Below are 13,356 nucleotides of genomic sequence, written 5' to 3'. Positions count from 1 at the left end.
AACTCATGATGTAAAAGCAAGACTCTTGCCTTTTGAAACAATGTAAAATTGCTTTAACACATATCTACAAGATTGGCAATTATTTCAAGGTATGGAAAATACTATTGATAAGGATAGATCATCAGTCACTGCTGATGAGTACAAATGGATATAATCACTGTGGAAAACAATTTGGCATTACCTATTAGGGCTGAAGGCATTATTTCCCTGCAATTCAGCAACTCCACTCCTAAGTTTATACTAGACCTTAGGTATTTGCACCAAGAGGTATGTAGGAAGAAGTTCATGGTAGTAATTTCTTAGAAATACAAGAACTGTATAACAACTCCAATATCTATAAGCAAAAGAAACATTAACTGCAGAATATCTATAAAATGGCAAAATTAAAACCATAAAATGAATTAAACCAAATTTTGGGTGAATCCCAAAAACAAAATATTGAGCAAAGAAAGGATAGTAAAAGTATTCCACTTACATTAATTTAAACACCACGTAAAACTAAACAATACATTGCTTAGGGATACATATGGTGGATTATTTAAAAAAACAATAAAAGAAGAGCATTATGAATACAAAATTTAGACTACAGATTATTTACGTAGTGGAGGGCCGAGCTATAGCCCAGGAGAACATATGGGGACTCCAAAGGAACTTATTCTCTGAGAAGCTTCTCTGCATTAACAATACTTCACATTGTTGTTTTTTTTGAAGATTTAATTGATTATTTATTTATTTATACAAGCACTGGGTACAGTGGGAGGGTGAGAGAATTCACCAGAGCCAGAGTGGGGAACAGAACATGACAAAATACACTGCTGAGGGGAGCAGCGGGTGGCAGGAGAGGTCTGCACGCCATGTGGGACCCTCACCGGTGACCGGGGGTCGAACTGGCCCTGCAGAGGCTGCGGGCAGCTTGCAGCCCAGCGCTCAACCGCTGCGCCAGAGGGGTGGCCCTGTTTGTTTGTTTTAAAGATTTATTTATTTATTTATTTATTTATATAAGCACTGGGCACAGTCAGAAACGCAGGAAGGTGAGAGAATTCACCAGAGCCAGAACAGGGAACAGAACAGGCAGACTGAAGAAATACACTGCTGAGTGGAGCAGCGGGCGCGGCAGGAGAGGTCTATCCCGCTATGTGGGACCCTTGCCGGCGAACGGGGAGCAAACCGGTGCTGCAGGCTGCGGGCAGCTTCGCAGCCCAGCGCTCAACCGCTGCGCCACCAGGGGAGGCCCTGTTTGTTGGTTTTTTGTTTTTTTTTTTTTTTAAGATAGAGAACAGAAAGACTAAGTAACACATAGGAACCCAAAGCAAATTAAGCGCCAAATTATGCACTACATAATACACTTCTCCCACACTTAATAAGACATCCTGACCCTTTCACAAATAATTCTAGAATTTAGTCAAAAATTTTAAGAAGAAACTTAAAATTCGCCAAAAAAACTCTTCATGCTACCCAATATCCCTCAACATGCCCCCAAGAAGGCAAAACCTTCAACTTCTGTGTTGAAGTTTAGAATAGAAAGAATTAAGATTCTTTCTACTTTTACATTCAGTAAACAAACTTGAACTCTTTCTCCATCTATTGTAAGGATGGACAGTTTTATGTTAGCATTAACACATGTTCCAGGGAAAAAATCAGCAAAGTGATTGAGCAAGGCATACTCTGGGTAGGGTGGGTCTGGTATGGAGCACTCGATTGAATTCTTAAATACTTCAACTTAACCAGTTTTATCCAACTTACATTATACGTCTCGGAACGAAGGCAATTACAAATGTAAAATGACACATCTTCTTTCCTGCATCAAACCTAAATCACTAATTACCAACTGGGTTTTGCAAAGCAGGCAGGTACACGGGACATGCGTGTCTCAGAGGGAAATTATCATTTGTTCATTTCTACCTATTCTTGAAGCACTTTCTCCAATTTCTTGACGGTGATACTTTACTAACCACCCTTATCGCCTCCAACTTTTCCTCGAGTTATCACCCCGACCTTCTCACACAGCTGCCCAAGCCTCAGGAAGCCTCAGTGAAAGCGCCTCTGCACAAGCCCTTACCAGACTCCAGAAACGTCGGCGTTTCTCTCCAGACAACCCTCCGCGATCCCCGTCTCTGAGGGCGGCTTCAGCTCTAGCCTGGCCGTCGGCCCAGACCTCCACGCCGCGCAACCGCACCCACAGACTCCCTCTGCTCCCCTCGTCGCCGTCCTCTCTATCCTACGCCCTCTCCAAGGCCGGCTCTCGCCTCCTACCCACGCCCCCCTAATCCCCCCTTCACTGCAACCGGCGCCCCGCGTTTCCACCCGCCAAGCTCTCGCCGCCGGGCCTCCCCACCGAGCCCACGCGCCGCCGCCGGCCCGGCCCAGCCCGGCCCGATAGGCCCCGATACAGGCCCCGCGGCCTCGGCCGACCCTTCTCCTCACCGTGGCGTCTCCCTGGCCCTCTTCCCGGGGCCCCTCCGCTTCCTCGTCGACCCCCGTCTCCAGTCCAGCAGTGGGGTGGCCCAGCGGCTCCGTGGGCGCCGGCTGCAGCTGGCGCTCGGGCTCGGGAGGTGCCTGCTCCATAGCTGCCGTTCGGCGCAGGGGCCCTAGTGCGCCTGCGCCGCCGCGCTCCAACCGCCGCCGGGGCCGCCCCCTCCACTCGGGGCCGCCCCCTCCACTCGAGGCCGCCTCCCCCTCGGGGTCGCCCCCCCCCTCGGAACCGCCCCCACCTCGGGGCCCCCCCCCACTCGGGGCCGCCTCCCCCCACTCGGGGCCGCCCCTTCCTCTCGGGGCCGCCTCCCCCCACTCGGGCCGCCCCCTTCCTCTCGGGGCCGCCCCCTCCACTCGGGGCCGCCCCCTTCCTCTCGGGGCCGCCCCCTCCGCTCGGGGCCGCCCCCCTCCGCTCGGGGCCGCCCCCCTCCGCTCGGGGCCGCCCCCCTCCGCTCGGGGCCGCCCCCCTCCGCTCGGGGCCGCCCCCCTCCGCTCGGGGCCGCCCCCCTCCACTCGGGGCCGCCCCCCTCCACTCGGGGCCGCCCCCCTCCGGGTTTCGCTAGTGACGCCGGAGAGCTAGAGGGCTCTCACGGCTTGGTTGGGGAAAAGCAGGGTCTACAAGACTAGTTAACCACTAATCCTGGAGGCGATGGAGGGAAAGAAAGGCGAGGGTAGGGTATTGGGACCGTTCAGGGTGGTGATTATCTGAAGGAAATAGGAAACTCAGAAGAAACTGGCATGGTTTGACCGCTGTTTCAGGCTCTCTCCCGCCTGACATACTGTAATGGTTCTGTTTCTCTCCCGGAAAGGTTAGCATAAATTATTAACCTGGAGCAGGTTGAGTAACACCTTCATTAAAAGGTAACACTTCCAAGTGTTTGAGGGAAGTGGACCTGAAGGAGTGCTTGAGTTCTATTGAAGTGTTTCTTGAAGGCCTGGAGACCTTCTACTACTTTTCTACATTTAAAAAATATGTATTTATTTATGCATACAAGAACTGGGGTACACTGACTGAGATACACTGCTGAGGGGAGCAGCAGGTGAGACAGGAGAGGTCTGCTGCACCATGTGGGTAGCTTCCTGGCTGGGGATGGAACTGGTGCTGCAGAGGCTGTGGATAGCTTCAGAGTGCTGTGATTAACCCCTTGCATCACCAGGGAGGCCCCTACGAACATTTAAAAAAAAATTTATTTATACATACAAGAACTGGGGTGCAGACCAGAGTTGGTGGGGTGGGAGAGGATTCACCAGAGACAGAGTGGGGAGCACGACAGGCAGACTGACCGAAATACACTGCTGAGGGGACCAACAGGTGAGACAGGAGAGGTCTGTTAGCTCCCTGGGTGGAGATCAAACTCATGCCACAGGGAGTAGCTTGAAAGTGCTGATACTTAAACCTCTGCACCACCAGAGAGGCCCAAAAGAAACATTCTTTTATTTGCACAATTAGAACCAATGACAGACGGTGAGGCAGATTTTGGTTCAAAGAACATTCTAGAGGCAATGCTGTCCACAGATAAAATAGCTGTTGGAGAAGCAGCTCATGGGGGACTCTTTGTCTAGATATTGAAGAGTGGATGCCTATTTTTTACTTCCTTTTGCTGGATCCTGTTTTACTTAAGCACTTATTTTCTCCAGTTCCTGCTGTTCCCCTTTGTGTTATGGTTTTGCAAGTCAGATTCCTCTTTTGGGTGGGAATAAATTTCTAGGCAAAATTGGAGGAATTGTTCCGTTCCTTTTTAGCTTTTGATGATGTTGAGGAGGCTGATGCCACTGTTTTTGGAATATTCTCTTTATCCTCAGTGTTACAGAATTTCACAATGATGTGCTTGGTTTTATTTTTTTTTTTTATTTTTTTTTTTAATAGAGGCATGTTTTATTTATTTATTTTGTTTGTTTGTTTGTTTTTGTTTACACATGCACTGGGTACAGTCAGAAGTGCGGGAGGGTGAGAGAATTCACCAGAGCCAGAGCGGGGAGCAGAGCAGGCAGAAGGACCGAAGTACACTGCTGAGGGGAGCAGCGGGCGGCAGGAGAGGTCTGCGCGCCATGTGGGATCCTCCGCCAGTGGCCGGGGAGCAGCCGGGGATCGAACCGGCGCCGCAGAGGCCGCGGGCAGCTTCGCAACCCAGCGCTCAACCGCTGCGCCACCGGGGAGGCCCCCCAAGATGTGCTTGGTTTTAAGCTTTTATTTTTCCCCTATTGTGCAACTATTTGTGGCATTTTCAGTTTGTTTTGGGAAATTTTATTGTAAATAATTACGTATTTTGAAGTATCTCCCTTCCCATTGGTTTTCTCTCCTGCAACTCTTACTTATTACATGTTAGATTTCCTGGAATGCACCTTGAATTTCCCTATCATTCCTCTCCTATTTGTCCACCTCTTGTCCTTTTGTTCTATTTGCTGACTTTTTCTGATTACCTTCTATAACCTGCATTAAATATTTAATTTGAACTATTAGATTTTTATTTGCAATACTTGTCTGTGTTCTCTGAAGCCCACTTTTAAAATAGCATCTTGTCCATGTTTCATTGAAGTAACAAGATCTCATCTGTCTTAAGTTTTTTTTTTTTTTTTTAAAGATTTATTTTTTATTTATTTATACAAGCACTGGGTACAGTCAGAAGCGCAGGAGGGTTTGAGAATTCACCAGAGCCAGAGGAGAGAGCAGAATAGGCAGACCGACGAAGTACACTGCTGAGGGGAGCAGGGGACGGAAGGAGAGGTCTGCGCGCCATGTGGGACCCTGCTCCGGTGGCCGGGGAGCAGCCGGGGAGGAAACCGGCGCTGCAGAGGCTTCGGGCAGCTTGGCAACCCAGCGTTCAACCGCTGCGCCACCGGGGAGGCCCAGTAAAGGTTTAATTTTTCCTGAAGCTATTTCCCCTTTTTCAAATTATCTATTTCTTTTAATTACTTTGTTTTTGTCTTATGTTGGAAATTTTCCTCAAATGTCTGCTGTTTGTAATCTATTAAAAGAAGGCAGAATACAATGATCTAAACCAATTTTACTTCAATAAACATAATTGAGGGAAAAATAAGGCATAATGTGTTGTTATGTGTCCGTAGGTATATGAGATGTGTGTAATTTGTTGGTGAGAGGTTTAAGGATTGTATTAGGAGTTGCTGAATTGACTTTAATCAACAGGGTTGTCAGGACTTTTCTGTTGGCAGATCCTCCAAGTATATCTGTAGGACTTTTTCACAGGGTTGTTGTAAACATAAGTAAAACATGAAAATGCTTTTAGTACATGGAAATTTTTTTTTCTTTTTTTTTTTAAAGTAACAGGATTTTTTTTTTTTAAAAGATTTATTTATTTATTTATACAAGCACTGGGTACAGTCAGAAGCGCGGGAGGGTGAGAGAACTCACCAGAGCCAGATCGGGGAGCAGAACAGGCAGAAGGACTGAAGTACACTGCTGAGGGGAGCAGCGGGCGGCAGGATAGGTCTGCACGCCATGTGGGACCCTCGCCCAGCAGCCGGGGATTGAACCGGTGCTGCAGAGGCTGTGGGCAACTTTGCAACCCAGCGCTCAACCGCTGAGCCACCGGGGAGGCCCAGTACATGGAAATTTTTATCCAGCTTGATTTTTGGAACAATTATGGACTTTATGCCACTAATATATATATTTTTAAAATTTTCATTTTTACACCAATGAGGTTTTTTTTTTTGAAGATTTATTTATTTATGCATACAAGAGCTGGGGTGCAGGCCAGAGGTGCGGGGGACGAGAGGATTCACCAGAGACAGAGTGGAGAACAGAACAGTTAGATTGGCTGAAATACACTGCTAAGGGGAGCAGTGCACGAGATGGGAGAGGGCTGCTGCGCCATGTGCGTCACCTCCCAAGCCTGGCAGTGGCTACAGATAGCTTCATAGTGCTGATGCTTAACCCCTTGCTCCACCAGGGAAGTCTCGAGTTTTGTCTTTTTATCCCCATCTGATAGAATCTTTTCTCCCTCTCCTATTATCTCTGGTGAATCACTGCACAGTCACTGTAATATGACTCCAAAATGTAGATTCTGGAGTAAAATCACACCAAGTTGCCCTTTTCTGGGAGGAAAACTTTGAACAGAAGTTAGCCCCCATCCACCCTTTTTTTTTTTTTAACATTTTAAAAGGACAGGTTTATTAGGAAAAGGAGAGGTTTATTAGGAAAAGGAGAGAAATAGGCACCTGCATAATCATAGGTGGGCAGGAGAGCTGCTGCTTCTGCTATGCAATGGGAAAATGTTTGTGATTAAAGAAACCCTACATAGTCACAGATGGGCAGGAGAGCTGCCAGAAGTTAGCCTTTATTTTAAGGCAATACCTGTAATAAAATTCAGAATTACATAATTAATAAATCATTTAAGAATTCATCTGCATAAACTGGTTCATTAAAACCAGGCTTTTATAGTGGGAGTAAAGTATAACTATATATTATGGAGTCAGGTATTCAGTAATTTTATTCTTCCTAATCACTATTTTTGGTGACAAGTAGGCATTGGAAGTAAGTAGGTTACAAGTTCAGTGAATCAATATGGAAATGCCACACCTCAACCAACACACAATCTAAATTTACCTTTAGGAGCCTAAAAAGTATCTATTCAAAATACAGTGAATTGGAATATGTACATATCTGACAGAAGGTTCAATCCAATAAAATAGGAAAGATCTTAATTACTCATGAATGTACTGTTTTTTCTTAAGAATCTTAAAAATCATAGTTCAATAATTCTTAAAATGAATCAGAATTCAAATAAATAAATGGGCATTCAAATGCTTCAAAGATCAAAACAAAAACCCTCTAGTTTCTTGTTACATTCCTAATCTATTCCTAGTATATTTAAAAGATAGTAAAATTAAAATGTTTTAAATTTTAGAGACTCTTGGGCCTCCCCGGTGGCGCAGCGGTTGAGCGCTGGGTTGCGAAGCTGCCTGCAGCCTCTGCAGCCGGTTCGATCCCCGGCTGCTCCCCGGCCACCAGAGGAGGGTCCCACATGGCGCGCAGACCTCTCCTGCCGCCCGCTGCTCCCCTCAGCAGTGTACTTCGGTCCTTCTGCCTGCTCTGCTCCCCGCTCTGGCTCTGGTGAATTCTCTCACCCTCCCACGCTTCTGACTGTACCCAGTGCATGTATCAAAACAAAAAAAAAAAACAACAAATAAATAAATAAATAAATAAGACATGCCTCTAGAAAATTAAAAAAAAAAAAAAATAAAATAAATTTTAGAGACTCTTTATAAATTTGCTCTTATCTCCCTAAGAGTCCTGAAGAATTTAAAAAGAAAAATCAATGTCCCTCTCAAATGAAAAGGGCAATAACTCCACTAAATAGAACCTTTCTATTTCTTTTCATTCATAAAACACACAAAGACATCATTGTTCTCCAGTTTTATTATTCTTCAATCTTCCCAACACATGAACCACAATCCATTTTGAGATTTTTTTTCAGTGCATTTCACAGCAAAAAATGAACAAAAGAATCATTAAAATGGTTGTGCATAAACCAATTATTTTCTTATAATTTACAATTTGTTGAAAAAATTGTTATGCTGTTTTCATCCTATTAACCCCTTCAATAAAACACAATTTATCAGAGCACAAAGCTTAGACTTATGATGATACAACAGATGCAGCCACCTACAATGGCTGATGAATAACAGGTATACGTTATACACACACTGATTGGAAGACCACATGAGAGAAACAGAGTAAGGCACCACTCTTGGAAAATTAAGGTAGTTTGCAGTAACAAGAGTTGAGCACCGTAAGTAGGTGCTCAATAAATACTTGAACGGATGATGACAGTCGTAATTAGCACTATTCTTTTAATTGCCAGCAATCCTTCAACTCCAATAAAATACTTATTTAAAAAAAGATTTGTACCTGAATATAACTTCCTGATATCTTTTTTTCCTGATATCTTTTTATTTCATACTCTTTCTTCAGCATTTGAATTTCCTTGAAAAGAAAATAAAACTATACCTTATATGCGCTCAGTCTATATATATATAACTTCTGAATTACTGACAAATATGAATAGTTTTAAATTTTGAGTGAAGAGAGGTAAGATAAAGCATACTTATCCAGAGGGATAGTACATAATACTGGACACCAACCTAAAAAATGAAAAAAAGCTAAGGAAAAGAGTAACAGTTTTATTTTTTAACATCTGCTATGTTCTTTAATGCCTCAGTTCTTGAGAAAGGCCAAAATCTCATCATATTGACATGAACTTATTTTAAAAAATTGTCTCTCGAGTATAATATTTAATAAAACTAGGTACTGAAAAATGTTCTGAAACTTTTCAAGTCAATGTTGTTTTCAAGTATATTAAAATGCTCAGAAGAAAAAATCCTCCATGGTTATAATTCTAATCAATTTATAAATATATTTTTAAAAGAGAGTTCCGACAGAGTTGTGGAAAATGGGTAAGTTCCTCAGACACAGGCACACAGTCTTTTTGAAGTAAAAGAATGCCTTGTTACTACAATCTGGTTGATTTTTTTTTTTAACACTGATTTCAGGCACAATGGCTGAATCCACTTCTGGGTCATCTTCCTCCTCCTCTTGGTTTATTTATAAGAGTAGTGTGAATACTTCAGTTACTGACAGAAAGCAAAGCACAAACTCTGAAAGACTTCACTTTTCACTATAAAGAAATAAAAATCATTGAGTTCTCACTGTTGTATATATCTGCTGTCCCCATGCAAAAATAGGGGAATTGAACTTAGCTTTAGGAGCAGGAACTGGATAAAAGATTAATCATTTAATAATTTAGGTAAAAGTTTTTCAGATGATATTGCTCACATCATATGAACAGTTTGGTGAGAGGTCCATCGTGCTTCTTCAACACTTTGGTCTTGCTGCAGCTCTATGGTGCCCTATTAGGCACATCTGTGTTTACCTAGTTTCAGTCGTGCAATCAGGAAGCGGGTCACTCAGTGCAATGACTCCATTCTGGAAGGGTGTAGGGTAAACAGAGAGGAACCTCATTTGGTCAAGTCTTAGATATTGTATGTCACTCTGCTGGTTGCGTTGTTGGAATTGTTTTCCAGAGGGGTTTGTGATAAACCCATCCGTCTCCCTGAAACAAGTAGAAAAATAAAGAACCATTGCTATACTATTTTCAGAATTAGTGACCAAAACTAGAAGCAATCCTTCCTTGAAATTCTATTGTCATGATTTAAAATAGAGGAGTTCCTGTGAAGGAAAAAAGTCTCTACTTCCAGACATCAAAGAATGCCTGTGGCTTAGATAGGATAAGCTGAGAAGTCCTAGTCTGGGATATCTAGTGCCCTGACTATTTATTTTGTGGAGGTCATTTGTATCAATTCCACCAAGTTTAATAAGATGCTACATATAAAATGACAGGCAGTAGGTGACATACAAAACATGGCCATGAAGGAATAAGCTGTAATCTCCATCTTAGTCTTGGCATCTCTAGTACCTAAGAGTTTTAAGTGTTGTTTTTTAGTTCTTCCCTGACTCTACACCCACAAAGAAACAGGAGTCAGAGAGTGAATTAAAGATAGAAGGAACATCTGTTCTTAACCCCTATCTCTCTTTCAATTTAACTATGTAACTACATTAAAAGACAAAAACCTAATATATTTACTCTACCTTGTTCCAAAAATGACCTTAAGTCTAGCAATTATTTGGCTCATAGTGACAAGGATTTTTTTCCTTGACCAAACTTTTGTCAGGCTCCTTTAAGTTCTCTTCTCGGGTAGGTCTTGTCTATGGCCTGCTGAGCCCAGTTTTAACAAAGAATCCCAAGGAACCAGTTTCTAGAAAATCCCCTAGTCCTGGACATCCAATCAAACTGCTTTTATCCTCCCCTAACCATTGTTACCTACCAATTTCCACTCCCTCAATCTGCCTGTTGGCTATAAATTCCCACTTGTTTCTCTATTCAGAGTTGAGTTCACTCTCCTCTATTGTATCAGTCTTGAATAAAATCTTCTGTGCTGTTTTTATAAGTGTCAGAATAATTTCTCTTTAATAATAAATAGCAACCGGGCCTCCCCGGTGGCGCAGCGGTAGAGCGCTGGGTTGCGAAGCTGCCCGCAGCCTCTGCGGCGCCGGTTCGATTCCCGGCTGCTCCCCGGCCACCGGAGGAGGGTCCCACATGGTGCGCAGACCTCCCCTGCCACCCGCTGCTCCCCTCAGCAGTGTACTTCGGTCCTTCTGCCTGTTCTGCTCCCCACTCTGGCTCTGGTGAATTCTCTCACCCTCCCGCACTTCTAACTGTGCCCAGTGCATGTATAAACAAAACAAATGAACAAACAAATAAATAAATAATGAATAAAACATGCCTCTATAAAAAAAAAAAAATAAAAAAATAATAAATAGCAACCACTAGGTTGTTTATCTTAAAATGCTTGATATTTCTCAATATCCATACTGTTCTTTGGAAAAGATGTTACCTAACCACAAACAGAATGCTAGATTTAGAAGTTAAGACATTCCCTCTAACGATTTCATTTTATACATGAAGAAACCGAGGCTCTGAGAAGTGAAATGAATGGCCTAACTTCATCCAGGAAGGGGCAGTGTGTTTTTAGTGCACCTTCTGTATATTTATCCATATTTTACAGATAAAAACAGAGGTTAGAAGTGGTAAATTATCCAAGGTAAGACTGGGGTTCACTTATACAACACATATGACCCCAATATGATATACTGTATCATAAAAGTTCTCCTGCTTGCATTTATATACAACTTAAGAAATCTTAAACATTCACTTAAAAGGATACAACCAATGGATCCTGATGGACATGTATAATAACAAAGGGGAGGAAATGGAAGCTCTAATAAATTGTCTTTAGAAGTAAACAGAGCGTTTCAGTATGATACAAAATACAGTAAATTGTGAATTGCATATTCTATTGTGACTGAAGATTGTGATAGCATTTTATGTTTATGGCCAACTTAAATCTCCAAGTCTATTTCATCTGAACTGCTGGTAAACTATTTTACTTCGACAAACTGTGAAAAGCTCATGGTTAAGCTGGACTACTTTTAGAATTAAAGATGTATAAGTAATAATCAACAAGCATCAGTAAGTTAAAATTCTTACTAGGTAGATAATGAGTTTTAATTTGAAGACTTATATGACAAACCTCTTTAATAAAATATTTGGTTTTCCATGGTGTGCCTGTTTCAGTACGATGCCTTTCTTCAGTTCTCTGGCGTTCTTCCAGGGTACGTTTATGCTCTGTGGCCTTATCAATTTCAGATTCCCTCAAAGAATCTGTCACATTTTTCCACAATCGCCTGAAATCAGAAAACCACTCATTTTACAACTTTCTTAAAAAGACAGGTAATTAAAACAAATACCCTTAAAATTAAGGGATTTTCAAAATTTATGTTTCCTAAACCAGACCTATAATTTTATGCCTATGAGTTACAAAAACTGATACTATGCTGTTGGTGTTAATGTCCAGACTGCTGCTACTACTACTTCCTTTTTAATTAAAAATAAACTATATAAACAGTATTTTCTCAAGTTATAAGTGCAAGATTTTTAAATGAACTCTGGAAATAATAAACAGGAAGAGTAATAAATTTTTAAAAACCTGAAATGTAAGAGACAGAACTTTGCTTCTGGACATAATGATATAATGGGAACCAGATTTACCCTTCTGCCTCTTTAAATAAGAAGCCAGACCAAAATATAATGAAACAATGATTTTCAGGTACTGAACAAAAATACAGTGCATGACAGTGATCCTTGAGAGAAGGCAAACAAATGAGGGAACCCTGTGTGTGCTCCAATTAATAGCACATCACAGGGAGGGAGAAACAAACTCCAAGTAAAAGAAAACTGACAGTTCTTGGGGAAATAGTATGTCCAACAAATTGTGCTGGACAACTGGTCATACCATGTAAAAAGATTACCTTACACTCTCACCTCAAAATAAAACTTTCAGAAGACTATATAGGAGAAAGTCTTCAAAGCTTCGGGTTAGGCAGATTTCTAAGACACAACACCCAAACCACAATCCATAAAAGAAAACACTGATAATCTCATCTCACCCCAATAAACACACTTATACTTTAAAAACCAAACAAAAAAAACCCCACCATTAAGAAAATGAAAAGACGAGAACAAAATATTTGCACATATCCAATAAAGAATTTGTATTCAGAATTTACAAAAGACTCCTACAATGTCAGAATTGAGTAGTCATAAAGACTGACTTATTAAGCTTAAGACATTTACTTTCTGGACTTTTACAGAAGTTTACTGACCTGTGACCTAGCTTCTATTTTAAGAAACTAGAAAAAGAAATAGTAAATAATGCACAAATTAAGCAGGAAAAAGGAAATAAAGATAAAAGGTGTTCATCAATTTTTCATACTCTGCTACACGGAAATCCACTGGGCAAATCTGCATCTTTGATTTTTTTTTTTAATGCTTGCATGATTTTGTAATATCATGCATTATCTGAAAATGATATTCCACATGTGGACAAATTTTATTACATAATACTTTAAAAAATCACATTCATTTTAAAAAATACTTTAAAAAATCACATTCATAAAATATCACCATCAATTTAAAATTTATTTTATTTATTTATGCATACAAGAACCGAGGTCTAGGCCAGAGGTGCAGGGTATGAGAATATTCACCAAAGACAGAACAGGGAGCAGAACAGGCACATCTACTGAAATACACTGCTGAGGGGAGCAGCGGGCGAGACAGCAGAGGTCTGCTGTGCCATATGGGTTAGCTCCCTGGCCAGGGATCCAGCTAATGAAATCATGCTGCAGTGGCTGGGGACAGCTTGATAGTGCTGAGACTTTAACCCCTGCACTACCAGGGAGGTCCCCATTATCACTATCAATTTAAAGAGAAAATTCCTTATGGAAAGTTTTCAAGCTCTTGGTGT

At 41.9% G+C, this 13,356-nt stretch overlaps 2 protein-coding genes across 4 annotated transcripts in view; both read right to left on the bottom strand.

Moving 5' to 3' along the window:
• The window catches only part of SNX4 (sorting nexin 4), a 42,923-nt gene extending 40,328 nt beyond the window's left edge, over positions 1–2,595 (bottom strand). The window contains exon 1 of one of the 2 annotated variants that reach the window (XM_037525396.2): positions 2,425–2,595. In XM_037525396.2, coding sequence (XP_037381293.1) covers positions 2,425–2,565 — 141 coding nt within the window. In that variant the 5' untranslated portion in view covers positions 2,566–2,595. The remainder of the gene's footprint in view (positions 1–2,424) is intronic. The other variant, XM_054700497.1, reaches the window with a different exon arrangement.
• A 5,239-nt stretch (positions 2,596–7,834) lies between these two features.
• Positions 7,835–13,356, bottom strand: part of OSBPL11 (oxysterol binding protein like 11) — a 100,589-nt gene continuing 95,067 nt past the window's right edge. For both annotated transcript variants that reach the window (XM_054700494.1, XM_037525395.2), the window contains exons 13-14: positions 11,581–11,734; positions 7,835–9,542 (exon numbers count right to left, since the gene is read on the bottom strand). In XM_054700494.1, coding sequence (XP_054556469.1) covers positions 9,477–9,542; positions 11,581–11,734 — 220 coding nt within the window. In that variant the 3' untranslated portion in view covers positions 7,835–9,476. The remainder of the gene's footprint in view (positions 9,543–11,580; positions 11,735–13,356) is intronic.

This window comes from Talpa occidentalis, unplaced genomic scaffold (genome assembly GCF_014898055.3).
Source record: "Talpa occidentalis isolate TD23 unplaced genomic scaffold, MPIMG_talOcc4v2.1 talOcc4.4, whole genome shotgun sequence".
Taxonomy (NCBI): domain Eukaryota; kingdom Metazoa; phylum Chordata; class Mammalia; order Eulipotyphla; family Talpidae; genus Talpa; species Talpa occidentalis.
Note: the sequence above shows the minus strand (reverse complement) of the source record. Positions and strands in the feature narration are given on the sequence as shown.